The sequence below is a fragment of the Phyllobates terribilis genome, unplaced genomic scaffold (genome assembly GCF_046119375.1).
Source record: "Phyllobates terribilis strain yellow unplaced genomic scaffold, ASM4611937v1 Scaffold_117__1_contigs__length_5270597, whole genome shotgun sequence".
Classification (NCBI taxonomy): Eukaryota; Metazoa; Chordata; class Amphibia; order Anura; family Dendrobatidae; genus Phyllobates; species Phyllobates terribilis.
The window spans coordinates 2,408,174-2,422,462 of NW_027362877.1; the positions used below are offsets into that span (position 1 = coordinate 2,408,174).

Below are 14,289 nucleotides of genomic sequence, written 5' to 3' on the forward strand. Positions count from 1 at the left end.
ATGTTTCTATGATTTTAATTTGATTTGTTCAATAAGTATTTGGTTTTATTCACACTGGAAAACAAGTGCTGGATTATCAGTAACTTTCTTTGCCCCGTCCATTCCTTCCCAACTGTGATTTTTCATCCAAGCATTGAGAGATGAGCTGAAAGCAGACATATTTTTCTATAGAGGAATGGCAGACATGGGTGTTGTCCACATAGAAAGCCTCTCCTAAATCCCATACACAAAAAAGCCGCCCTACAATCTGCCAGGACACATGCGGAAACGCATGAAGATTCCTGGGACTTTATACTCTGGAGTGATGAGACCAAGATAAAGGTTTTTTTTGGAACTGATGGCTTCAAAACTGTATGACATTGAAGAGGTGAGGAATACAAGGAGAACGCATGGTGTCTACAGTGAGACCTGGTGGTGGCCGTGTCCTTATGTGCGGCTGCATGAGGAGCTACATTTCATTGATGGTATCTTGAATTCACAGATGTTCTGCTCTATAGTGACAGAAAAGATGCTGCCATCACTCTGTTCCCTTGGTAGGCCACTGTTACATTTCTGAAGAACAGGGTGACAGTGATTCAGTGGCCAAGTGTCTCCTGATCTGAACCCAACCAAACACCTATGGGGAATTCTGTAGAGACAAGTTGTCATCGCTCCATCCAGCCTCTAAGAGCTCGTTATCGAAAAAGAGAATAAAGATAGATGTAGTATTGTCACTAACTTGTTCATTCCAGGCCTAGAAAACTTGGTGCCGTCCTTTAAAATTATGGAGGCCATACAAAATAATAGATGTAGTAGCTTTTGATGTGGGGTTTACTCATTTTTGCATCAACTAATTTGAGTAAAACTGAAGGTTTTGTAATGAGAGTTATATTAATAACCTTACTTTCATGTTTTGATTACAAAAAAATGTTCTATGAAACTTAGTGTTGGCAAAATTGTAGAAATAAATCTTGTGTTCAGTGAGCTATTAAATAAAATCTTACTCATCAAAGGGGGTGTACTCATTTATGCTGAACAATGTTTATTAAACTTTATAAAACACAGTGAACATAATTACACTTTCTTTCCCATTTGACTTCTCTCATGTTTTACAAGGTGTGATTTATGTATAAAAGATTTCCCACATTCTGAACATGAATACGGCTTCTCTCCTGTGTGACTTCTCTCATGCTGCACAAGATAAGTTTTTTTTGTAAAGCATTTCTCACAGAATGAGCATGAATACGGCTTCTCTCCTGTGTGAATTTTCCGATGTGTAATAAGATTCCCTTTACCTGTAAAGCATTTCCCACATTCTGAACAAGAAAATGGCTTTTCTCCTGTGTGAATTCTTTGATGTATAACAAGTTCTGATTTACTTTTAAAACATTTCCCACATTCTGAACAAGAAAATGGCTTTTCTCCTGTGTGAATTCTGTTATGTGCAGCAAGAATTGATTTACGCATAAAAGATTTCCCACATTCTGAACATGAATACGGCTTCTCTCCTGTGTGAATTCTGTGATGTTTAACAAGATGTGATTTATAACTAAAACACTTCCCACATTCTGAGCATGAATATGGCGACTTTCCAGTATGAATGCTCTGATGTCTACTAAGATTCCCTTTATTTGTGAAGGACTTCTCACATAGTGAACATGAAAATGTTTTTTCTCCTGTGTGATTTCTCTGATGTCTAATAAGATTCCCTTTATTTGTAAAGCATTTCCCACATTCTGAACACGAATATGGCTTCTCCCCTGTGTGAATTCTCTGATGTGTAATAAGATTGCCTTTATCTGTAAAGGACTTCCCACATTCTGTACATGAATATGGCTTCTCTCCTGTGTGAATTCTCTGATGTGTAATAAGACTCCAGTTATTCGTGAACGACTTTACACATTCTGAACATGAATACGGCTTCTCTCCTGTGTGACTTCTCTGATGTTTAACAAGATCTGATTTACCTGTAAAGCATTTTTCACATTGTAAACATGAAAACGGTTTCTCCCCGGTGTGATTTCTTTGATGTAAAACCAGCTCTGATTTACTTTTAAAACATTTCGCACATTCTGAACAAGAAAATGGCTTCTCTCCTGTGTGAATTCTCTGATGTATAATAAGACTTCCTTTACCTGTGAAGGACTTTCCACATTTTGAACATGAATACGGCTTTTCTCCTGTGTGATTTCTCTCATGTCTAACAAATTGTGATTTATATGTAAAGCATTTCCCACATTCTGAACAGGAGTATGGCTTTTTACCTTTGTGTTTTCTGTGTGTTAAAAAATCTGAGCTTTTTGTAAATTGCTTGTCACACTGAAATCTTGAATCCACTTTGCCCCCTGGACTTTTGGTAACAATGTGAGATTGCTCAGGAGATGATTCCTCATGATTAGGAGGATTATAAGAAAGTGAAGTGCTGTGAAGTCCAGGAGGTGCAGGAAGGGTGATGAGGTTTTCTCTATTAGAGTGCTTCATGATATCTTCTTTTTTACAATTTAGTGATAACCCGTTATTCTCACAAGGATTTCCTGTAAGGAGGAAAGATAGATTACATGTGATTTTTTCAACAACACAAAAAGGATTTTTAAATGTTTTTTATGGCGCTCACAATGAAGACCCTCGTCAGTGAAAGTACCGGTAATAAGGAGGACAACTACATGCCATAACATTAACACAATGACAGGTAAAGTGAATGACACTTATAAACTGGTGACATTGGCACAAGTCAAGGGTGGCAGAGATTAGATGGCAAATAGTTCTTTAAGTGGTAATTACTGATGACCGGTTCCCTTAATGTACCTCCAGTGCCATTTCACTCTCTCAAGCTTCATATCGTGGCCTTAATATAGAAAAGTGTCCACGTAATTAAAGAAGATGTCCACTACTATTAAAAATGCCCCCAATGTAATTAACCCATTGAGAGAAGATTTTTTTTAATTACCTAGCTTTGTCTTTATTGGCTGTGAGCGGCGCTATCGCTGGCCACTCACCGGCATCACGCGACCCCCGGCCTCAGCCGGCTCTTGCTTCCCCTGATGTCATGTCAAATGAGGCGTGACTTGGTGATGCGATCCCCGCGGTGGACGCCGGGCTGTGGGTGGGGTTTCCCCGCGCTTCACACCCAGCATCCACCGCGCACTTTCCCAATGAATGCAAGGTAATTGTGATTCACAAAATGTTATACAATTGAACGGTGAAGAAAAAAAAAATTACATTTTTACCACTATAATATTATTTTAGCCCCAGATTTTACATTTTCACAAGGGAAAATGGGTAAAAATGACCATATAATTTTATACAATTTCAGCTGAACGGGGCAATACCCCATATGTGGCTGTACTGTACTGCTTAGCCACATGGCGAGACTCGGGAGGGACGGAGCACTATTTGACTCTTGGAGAACAAACTTTAGTAGAACAGTTTGCAGACTCCATATACAGAGACCCTAAGTGGCAGAAGAGCAGAATCCCCCCTCAAGTGACACCAGTTTGGAAATTACACCCCTATGGAAATGTATCTACAGGTGTAGTGATGAATTTGACTCCATGGGTGCTTTCCAGAAACGAGCAGTAATGGATGTTGTGAAGTGAAAATGCAAATATTTCATTATAGTGGCCAGTACATTGTAGTGTCCGGTACATTGCAGTGCCCTTACGTTGTAGCGCCCAGTACATGATTCCCAGCTAGTGCTTTCTGGAGAAATAAATTGGCTCTCCCCGCTACAGTAATGCCAAACATGTGGATGGTAACTGCACACGGTGGGGCTCAGGAGGAGGGGGCATTTGGATTTGGGAGCGCAGATGTCACTGGATTTCTTTAAGTGGGAGCCAAGTCACTTTTCCAGAGCCTTTGTGCTACCAGTAATATGGACACCCCCTATATTACTGTTTACAGATGATGAACCCGAGTGGGGACTTGTTTTTTGTGGGTTGAGTAGAAGCTCTTAATGGTGGCATTTTGGGGTACAGAACATTTTGGATCATATTTATCCTGTGCTGTACGCTGAACACTTACAGTGGGTACGGGAAGTATTCAGACCCCTTTAAATTTTTCACTCTTTGTTTCATTGCAGCCATTTGGTAAATTCTAAAAAGTTCATTTATTTTTCTCATTAAAGTACACTCTGCACCCCATCTTGACTGAAAAAAAACAGAAATGCAGACAATTTTGCAGATTTATTAAAAAAGAAAAACTGAAATATCACATGGGCATAAGTATTCAAATCCTTCGCTCAGACACTCATATTTAATTCACATGCTGTCCATTTCCTTGTGATCCTCCTTGAGATGGTTCTACTCCTTCATTGGAGTCCAGCTGTGTTTAATTAAACTGATAGGACTTGATTTGGAAAGGCACACACCTGTCTATATAAGACCTCATGGCTCACAGTGCATGTCAGACCAAATGAGAATCATGAGCTCAAAGGAACTGCCCAAGGAGCTCAGAGACAGAATTGTGGAAAGGCACAGATCTAGCCAAGGTTACAAAAGAATTTCTGCATTACTCAAGGTTCCTAAGAGCACAGTGGCATTCATAATCCTTAAATGGAAGAAGTTTGGGACCACCAGAAGTCTTTCTAGACCTGGCTGTCCAGCCAAACTGAGCAATCGTGGGAGAAGAGCCTTGGTAGGAGAGGTAAAGAAAAACCCCAAGATCACTGTGGCTGAGCTCCAGTGATGCAGTAGGGAGATGGGAGAAAGCTCACAAAAGTCAACGATCACTGCAGCCCTCCACCAGTCGGGCCTTTATGGCAGAGTGGCCAGATGGAAGGATCTACTCAGTGCAAGACATATGAAAGCCCGCATAGAGTTTGCTCAAAAACACATGAAGGACTCACAGATTATGAGAAGTAAGATTCTCTGGTCTGATGAGACGAAGATAGAACTTTTTGGTGATAATTCTAACCGGTATGTGTGGAGAAAACCAGGCACTGCTCATGACCTGCCCAATACAATCCCTACAGTGAAACATGGTGGTGGCAGCATCATGCTATGGGGGTATTTTTCAGCTGCACGGACAGGATGACTGGTTGCAAATGAAGGAAACATGAATGCAGCCAAGTACAGAGATATCCTGGATGAAAACCTCTTCCAGAGTGCTCTGGACCTCGGACTTGGCCGAAGGTTCACCTTCCAACAAGATAGTGACCCTAAGCACACAGCTAAAATGACAAAAGGAGTGGCTTCAGAACAACTCTGTGACCATTCTTGACTGGCCCAGCCAGAGCCCTGACCTAAACCCAATTGAGCATCTCTGGAGAGACCTGAAAATGGCTGTCCACCAACGTTCACCATCCAACCTGATGGAACTGGAGAGGATCTGCAAGGAAGAATGGCAGAGGATCCCCAAATCCAGGTGTGAAAAACTTGTTGCATCATTCCAAGAAGACTCATGGCTGTACTAGCTCAAAAAGGTGCTTCTACTCAATACTGAGCAAGGGGTCTGAATACTTATGACCATGTGATATTTCAGTTTTTCTTTTTTAATAAATTTGCAAAAATTTCTACATTTCTTGTTTTTTTTCAGTCAAGATGGGGTGCAGAGTGTACTATAATGAGAAAAATAAATGAACTTTTTAGAACTTACTGAATAGCTGCAATAAAACAGAGAGTGAAAAATTTAAAGGGGTCTGAATACTTTCCGCACCCACTGTACATCGGGGTTTCCATCTAAATCTACAAAATATATGATTCAGATGACACCCCCGAGGGATCCATTCAGAATAATGAGGCAGCAGAGTTACACTGGACTCCGTCTAGCCTCTGGTCGACTGCGCTTTTATGCACGCTGAAAAAGATGGACATCACTGGATCATAGGCCAGACGGCGTCCACAGCGCCTCATTATACGGAATCTTCCCCCGGGGTTCTGTCCGAATCGCAAGCTCAGTCATTTATATGGCAGCATGAGACTTGTGCAAGAATAATATGAAAATAAAAGATGGAAGTAATATTAAAAAACACAATTAGGAAAAATAAAAATGTGCTTATTAAATCATTAAGAAGAGGTGTGAATGCGGCCCAGTTATTCATCGGTGCGCAACCGGACTCTGTACAGGAGCAGCCGCGCCATCACCGGACGCTTCTGCTGTGATGTGGACGGCGGATAAAGCTTCACTGCACCGGAGACTTCATACAATATCACACACCGGTCATCATCACACGCCGCTAATCATAGTCACATGCCAATCATCATCATCATACGCCAGTCATCATCATCACACGCCGGTCATCATCATCACACGCCGCTAATCATAGTCACATGCCAATCGTCATCGTCATACGCCGGTCATCATCGTCATCATCACACGACGGTCATTATTACACACCTGTGGAAACATCTACAGGAATCTCCTCCTTCCCGTCGCTCACACACGGCTGATCCCCCCTCGTCATCGCTTCTTCTTCTGTCTCGTCCTCCTCTTTATTCTTAGTCGGATCTTCCTCCTGATATATCAGATGTAACAATCAGCACAATACAAGAAACAACCAAAATCTGTGACATCTATGACCTCGATCAGAAATGTCCCCCCATATACAGATCCGGTACAGGGCTCAGCACCGTCTACCTGATGATCCTCCGGGATGTTGGGATTCTTCTCTGGACAGTCCTGGGGATACAGAGGACGGGGACATCTCTCTGGTGGATTTCTTTCCATGAGTCCATCTGTAGGAGACACATAGTGACAGAATACAGTGACATGTAAAAGTTTGGGCACCAATGGTCAAAATTACTGTTATTGTGAACAGTTAAGTTGAAGATGAAATAATCTCTAAACGGCCTAAAGTTAAAGATGACATTTCCTTTGTATTTTAGGCAAAACAATAAATAATAAATTATATATATTTTCATCTTCTACATTTAAAAAAAAATCAATAAGGGAAAATGGGCAAATGCAAAAGTGTTGGCACCCGGCAAGGTTAGTAGCTAGTAGCGCCCCCTTTTGAAAGTATCACAGCTTGTAAATGCTTTTTGTAGCCAGACAATAGTCTTTCAATTCTTGTTTGAGGGATTTTCATGCATTCATTCTTCTTTGGAGAATTCTTCCAGTTCTGTGAGATTCTTGGGTCATCTTGCATCGTCTGTTATTTTGAGGTCTAGCCACAGATTTTCAATGATGTTCAAATCAGGGGACTATGAGGGCCATTGTAAAACCTTCAGCTTGCACCTTTTGACGTGTGTTTAGTAGTATCATTATCATTTGCCATCCTCTTTTCACCTCCAGCTTTTTTGCAGATGCTGTTATGCTTGCATCAAGAATTTGCTGAAATTTCATGGAATCCATTCTTCCCCCTACCCGTTCCCTGTGCCATTGGCTGCAACACAACCCCAAAGCAGGATTTATCCACCACCATGCTTAATGGTTGGCGAGATGTTCTTTTCCTAAAATTCTGTGCCCTTTTTTCTCCACACAACTTTGATCATTGCTCTATTTTAACCTCATCGGTCCACAAGACTTGTTTCCACAATGCATCAGACCTTCTTAGATGTACTTTTGCATACTTCTGACGCTGAATTTCATGGTGAGGTCGCAGGAGAGGTTTTCTTCTGATGACTCTTCCATGAAGGCCATATTTGTGCAGGTGTCTCTGAACAGTACAACAATGTACCACAACTCCAGAGTCTGCTAAATCTTTCTGAAGGTCTTTTGCAGTCAGGCGGGGGTTCTGATTTGCCTCTCTAGCAATCCTACTAAAAATTTGCTTGGTCTTCCAGACCTTATCTTGCCCTCCACTGTTTCTGTTAACTGCCATTTCTTTATTACATTTTGAACCGAGGAAAGGGCAACTTGAAAACGCTTTGCTCATAGCCTCCTCCTGCTTTGTGGGCCTCCACCATTTTCAGAGTGCTAGACAGCGGATACCTTGGTTGATGAAATCCGTCTTGTGGTTCTTGTGTAATCTTTACTTTCAGTTTGGAAATAATGATATGCTCGTTTTCCGGGGCAGCCTATGGGGGGCGCTCTATCTGGGTTTCTGCTTACATATTCATCTGTATGCTCTTATGACAGCTCACTTATCGTTCACTGACCTGCCTCCTATTTTACATAATGCATCTAGTAGTGTGTGGCTAGGTAAAATAGGAGGCAGGTCAGTGAAGGCACAGTGAGCTGCCATAAGAGCATACAGGTGAATATGCAATCAGAGCACCAGATAGAGCGCCCCCCACAGGTCGCCCTGGAGCACGAGCATATCATTATCTCCAAACTGAAAGTAAAGATTACACAAGAACCACAGGACGGATTTCATCAAAAAAGGTATCATTTTAATCAGTGTAATGTCGCCTACCTGACAGTCTATGAAGTTTACTAAGCACAATCCTGCTGACAGGTGCGCTTTAAGTACATAATGTGGAATATCTCCTGAAAAAAATTAATAAAGTGAAACAGGTTTTTTTGTATAGAGACTCATGTTAAATACAAAAGAGCAAATGATAATTTAAAACAAAAACCAATGGGAGGGAAAAATAGAAAAATCTAAAGCTTTCTGTGTCACTGGTATTTCCACCTTTACCTTAATTTAGTATGGAAACACATTTTGACTCGCCTGTGGTAAATCACAAAAGAGATTCTCCTGTGGATGTCAGTGCCCATGTGACAAGAATTAGCCAATGAATGATGACTTCAGAGTTTTAAAAAGCCACATGGTAGGCCCCGTTCCTTTGTCACAATGGATTAGACAAAGGAGCTGCTTGAGGACATCAGAACTGCTATTAGCAAACACAAGACTTCCAAAGGGTAGAAGGCCATCTCCAAAAACCTTGGTATCCCAGTTTCAACAGGGCGCAATGTCATTAATAAGTTTGCCAAGCATGGAACAGTCAAGAACCTCCCTGGAAAGAGGAAAATTGGCAAAAGAGGTCTTCGAAGATTGGTGGAAATAGTGGAAAAAAAACATCATGTCAAACATCCAAAGACCTGAAGGCCAACCTGGAATAGTCTCGGGTCATGGTTTCAACAAGTACCATTCGCCGCACACTAAACCAAGGAGAACTTTATGTCCGAAGGCCAAGGAAGAAACCATTGCTGAATAAAAGACATAAAAAGGAATGACTGATCTTTGCCAAAGAGTACCTTGACAAGCCTCAATCCTTCTGGGAAAATGTTCTGTGGACAAATGAAACAAAAATAGAGCTTTTTGGCAATGCAAAGCAACAGTTTGTTTACAGACGGCGCAATGAAGGTTATATAAGGAAAGAAAACCTTACCAACACTTAAGCATGGTGGAGGATCCACAATGCTGTGGGGTTGCATTGCAGCATCTGGTACTGGAGGCCTTGACCATATCACAGGAATCATGAAATCAGAGCATTATCAAGAGGTTTTAGAGCGAAATGTCCTACCCAGTGAAAGAAAATGTAGTTTGAGTCAAAGATCATGGGTCCTCCAGCAAGACAATGACCCAAAGCACACATCCGAAAGTACACAGGAAAGGATTGAAAAAGAAAAAACATGGACTGTTTTATAATGGCCAGCAATGAGTCCAGACCTCAATCCCACTGAAAATCTTTGGGGTGAGCTGAAATCTGCCGTTGGGAAAAAGAACCCTGGAAACATTCAAAAGCTCGAACAAACTGCAAAGGAAGAGTGGGAGAAAATCCCTGCTGAGAAGTGCAAGAAGCTTATAGATGGCTACAAGAAACGTGTGGAGGCTGTCAGCAATGCCAAAGGGTGGGCAACCAAGTATTAAATTACTTGAAGAACAGAGTGGAATGGGGTAAAGGAATAGTCAGCTCACCCAACGTTGATTAGCAGTCTTCATCTGTAAGGCAGCGCGCGGAGCCGTCCCAGTCTCGGACGTGGAGACAAACAGCAGAAAATACAATAGAATATCTATGGATCTCTTTTGGTGACTTGCTACTACAGTTTCTAATGTGATCAATAAACTTCTCTTTTTATATTTTTGGCTACCGCTGGAGGAGGTTCTTGTTTTTCTGCCAAGTATTAATTAGGGGTTTAGGGGGGCCTTTATTGCTGCACATGCTGCTTATTTGGTTTCTTCTTTGAAATTGCCACAAGGAGGTTAAACAATGTTCTATTGTTGTATTACTTTGGACCACCAATTAAAAAAATCCTAAGGATATACTGTAACTTTCATTATTTCTGAAGATATTGTACAGGCCATGAAAAAAATGAAGGGATGCCAATAATGGTGATCAGCAGTGCACAGAAGCCCAGTCACTGAGCAGCGGGAGAAGCAGGTCCTCCGAGCCGTCACCACATGGATTATAGGAGGATTCCCAACACAGATTTATGTCATAGTCACAGGATAATGAATAAGGGACACATGCCGATTCACCATGGGGGGGGTCGACTGAGGAGATTTTTTCCTTCTGAGAACTAGAAATAAGTAAACCTCCGGCTATTTAACCTCTTTATTGTTGAAAATAATAGCACCCGAGGAGTCTATGTGAGGGGGTCCCAGTATGAGCCCATCGGGGTCTTCACTTTATAGTTATTTTCAGATGGGATGACCGAAAAACATCTGTTCTAATAAAATATACATTTTCCTATAAAATGAAAGCAAAAAATAGTATTCCAGCACACGATGTAGAAAAATTAAAAAAAGCCTTTATTTAATCCATCGTTAAAAAATACAATTCCAACAGAAATAAAAGCGTGTGTAGGCTTACGCGTTTCGGATCATATTTGACCCTTAGTCATAGCATAAAGTACTGAATAAATGTTGCACTTTTCAAGGAAAAACAGTCAAGGGAAGCTGCCAAGGGTAAGACCCCCCAAAATCAGCTGTGATATCAGCATCACTAATTCAAGGCTAGCAGTGATCTAAACACTAGTTTAACCCTATAGTACATTCATCCTCTACAAGCATATAACAATGTGAACTGTCACTTAGTAATGCACTAATTATTTGATCACTTATTACCCAAGTTTTTTATATATGTGAATTCATTGAATAAACAATTGATGCACTATTTAAATATATATGTAACAATAAGAGCTTCTAAAGATATCTAACATTTGATTTCAAGGGCATACTTTTCCCAAAAGAAAAACAAAAACAAAAAAAAAACTTCTCCACTTTAAAACCATATGAAAATGGCTGGAAATTATTACAAAACGTAATTAGCATGTTTTATTTTGTATACTATTAGTTATAGAGTCCCCTAGATTAATCACAAAAATAAAAAATACAATTTTTTCTCCTATGTTTTTTTAATTTATTTATTTTTTGTTTGTTTTTTTGTCCCTTTTTTTTCTCGGTCTTGAAAAAAAAAAAAGAAAAAAATGTATTTCCATTTGTTAAATGCCTCAATTTGTCCCAAAATTTTTAATATAGATACATCAATTCATGTTTTAGATTTAGTCCTGCTGGGTATCTGGTATTTAGTTTTAGAATCCATCGAGCTTCAGTCATCTGGAGTAATTTAACCCTATCTCCACCTCGCCGGGGAGCAGAAACAAATTCCAAAGCACTTACTCGCAGGCTACTTAAATCCCCCTTGTGTTCATACAAAAAATGTTTGGAAGCCCCCGAGAGACTGCGGGTAGTGACATTATTAATGTCATAAATGTGCTCCGACAGTCTTTTTCTTACACTACGGCTTGTAGATCCCACATATTGTTTTCTGCATATTGTGCAAAAAATGATATAGACACAGTGGTCAGTGGCACAATTCATGAAAGTCTTAAGATTAAATACTTGACCCTCATTACTTATGACAGACTTGTTATTATTTATCATGAATTTGCATAAACCGCATGACTTCTGCCCGCATCTGAATGAGCCCTTAGTGGACAACCATGTGCGACCTACGTTACCTGTGTTTTCTCGGAGGTCACTCGGGGAGATTACATTTCCTATTGTCAGGGATTTTTTTGGAACAAATTTACAACCATTTTTTAGAATTTCTCTAAGGGTACTGTCAGTAGTTAATAATGGTAGATGTTTTCTTAAAACATTAATTACTTTATAATAATTGCTATGATATGTGGTGGAGAAGATCATTTCTTTAGAGAAATCTTTCCGGTCTGATTTTTTTGTCTGGAGTAGATAGTGATCTCTGCTTTTTTCATTAGCTTTTATTTCAGCTTTTTCAATGGTTTTATGATTATAGCCCCTGTGCTGGAGTCTCTTTTTAATGTTGTCACATTCTTCCTTATATATACTATGGCCAGTACAACACCTCCGAGCTCTGATAAACTCCCCGGTGGGGATATTCCTGATTACATGTTGTGGGTGTTGACTGGAAACAAAATAGAATTTCCTGAGATTTTTTTGCGGAAGAGCTGACAGTCTACTTTCCTATTCAACCTATCTCCACTCAGCTTTATATCCAGAAAGGAAATGGTATCTCTATTGGTATCTACTGTAAAAGACAGATTTAAATCATTATCATTAATGTAATCATTAAAACCAGGGACTAAATCATCTGATCCTTTCCACACTACCAAAATGTCATCTATAAAACGCAGGTATTGTTCTGTGCAGTCTGAATAAGGGTTAGATTCAGAGTAGATAAATTTGGACTCCCACCAGTTCATGTACAGATTTGCCAGGGACGGGGAGAATTTGGCTCCCATGGAACATCCCTGACACTGTACATAGAACTGGTGGGAGAATTTAAAGTAATTATTCTGAAGCAAAAATAGAGTGACATCCAGAATAAATTCTTTCATTACATCAGAATAATTGGAATACGTGTTTAGTTGATCTGTCAATGCTTGCATAGCTAAACCATGTGGAATGCAAGAATATAATGTTTTTACATCACAGGTAATCCACATGAGATTTTCATCCCAGTTCTGATGTAGCATTACTGATAGTACATGTTTGCTGTCTTTCAAATAGCTGGGTGACATAACTACCAATGGTTGCAGTCTCCCATCTAGCCAGGAACCTAGTCTTTCCAATAGTGAATCCACACCCGACACTATAGGCCTAAATGGAGGAGGAAAAAGCCCTTTATGAGTTTTTGGTAGGGCATGAAAAATAGGAATTTTGGGATTTTCTGGTAATAGGAATTCTTTTTGTTTTAAATTAAGAATACCTAAATCTACCCCCTCTTGTAGGATTTTCCCCAATTTTTCCTCTATAGTCCGGGTTGGATCCCCATCAATTTTTCTGTATGAGTGGCTGTCATTTAAAATATTATTAACCTCTCTTACATATAGGGTCTTATCCAATATTACCACTGATCCCCCCTTATCAGCATTCTTCACTACAATGTTTGGGTTGTTTTGTATACTTTTTAGTGCTTGTCTTTCTCCCTTAGATAGATTATCCCCCTTATTACAATTAGAAAATATAGATTTTAATTCCCGTTCCACAGAAAGCTGAAACTCATCCATAATGGGGGCTCTTGATTGTAAGGGATAAAAATCTATGTTTGGCACTTTAGAAACAACACTTATCACCAACAAGATTGTCCCTTTGTGAAAAATCAGATAAGGAATTAAGTTCTGTCAGGGTAACTTGTTCTTTAAACGAAAGTCCTGCATACTCATTAACTGGCAAAAAAGAAGGATTAGTTTCAGCAGCTGATTGATCCTGGTCAAAAAAATGTTTCCTGATAGTCAGTCTTCTCACAAATTTGTTGACATCCAAGATTGTAGAAAAAAAGTCACCATTGTCCTTTGGCACAAAGTTAAGCCCTTTGCGCAATATTTTCAATTCATTGTTCGTAAGGATACATGCAGATTGATTTAGGTCCGTAAACTGATTTATTTGCGGTATCTCGTCCTGTAGTTGTGTTTCTTGTGTTTTAGATCTGTGCTTACGCCCCGCTCTCCTGCAGGATTTTGATTTGGATCTGGGTTTGGAGCTACACCGTTTTTTGCCCCACTAGATCCTTCTCCTAAACCATAACAATCATTTTCATCTTCTTCCGTTTCCCCATCTGTCGTTTCTGGTTCAGAGGAGCTAAAAGTGACTCGTGGTGTCCCTCCACTGCCTGGGATCTTATTGCCACTTTGACCTTTTAAAATTGATTTTGGTTTCTTTGGAGATCTAGGATTTCTATAGGGTCTTTGCGGGGGTCACCAGTCATACACATGTCCGGTCTCATAATCTTTAACATCTCTTTCATATTTTTTTTTGTTTATTCTCAACAATAGTATCCTCTAATTTTTCCAATCTGTCCATAATGTCAGACCTCAGCTTCATATATGTGGCATTGTCTAAAAATTCTGTCAAAGAATTTTCTATTTCTTTGATTTTTAGATCCAGCTCTTTCACTTTTTTTTGTTCATAATCTATAAGAAGCTCCATAAGATTAAGGGAACATCCCGTCAAAATGTCATTCCATTCTTTTTGGAAAACTTCATCAAATTGAACAGTAGACT

General features: G+C 39.9%; 1 protein-coding gene across 1 annotated transcript; it reads right to left on the minus strand.

The window, feature by feature from the left end:
* Window positions 1–1,022: 1,022 nt before the first annotated feature.
* LOC141201539 (uncharacterized) lies at window positions 1,023–6,429 on the minus strand. Its single transcript, XM_073663541.1, has 2 exons — window positions 6,313–6,429; window positions 1,023–2,513 (listed from the first exon to the last, which is right to left on the minus strand). The coding sequence occupies exons 1-2, from the start codon at window positions 6,377–6,379 to the stop codon at window positions 1,054–1,056; spliced, it is 1,527 nt and encodes a 508-aa protein (XP_073519642.1). The 5' UTR covers window positions 6,380–6,429; the 3' UTR covers window positions 1,023–1,053.
* Window positions 6,430–14,289: the final 7,860 nt, after the last annotated feature.

What these genes read in the sequence shown, in the direction of transcription:
- LOC141201539 (XM_073663541.1), bottom strand. Translation starts at nt 6,379, where the DNA reads ATGACGAGGGGGGATCAGCCGTGTGTGAGCGACGGGAAGGAGGAGATT. An exon ending in TCCTGTAGATGTTTCCACAG is followed by an intron (nt 2,514 to 6,312) that starts GTGTGTAATAAT and finishes TCCTCCTTACAG; the next exon opens with GAAATCCTTGTGAGAATAAC.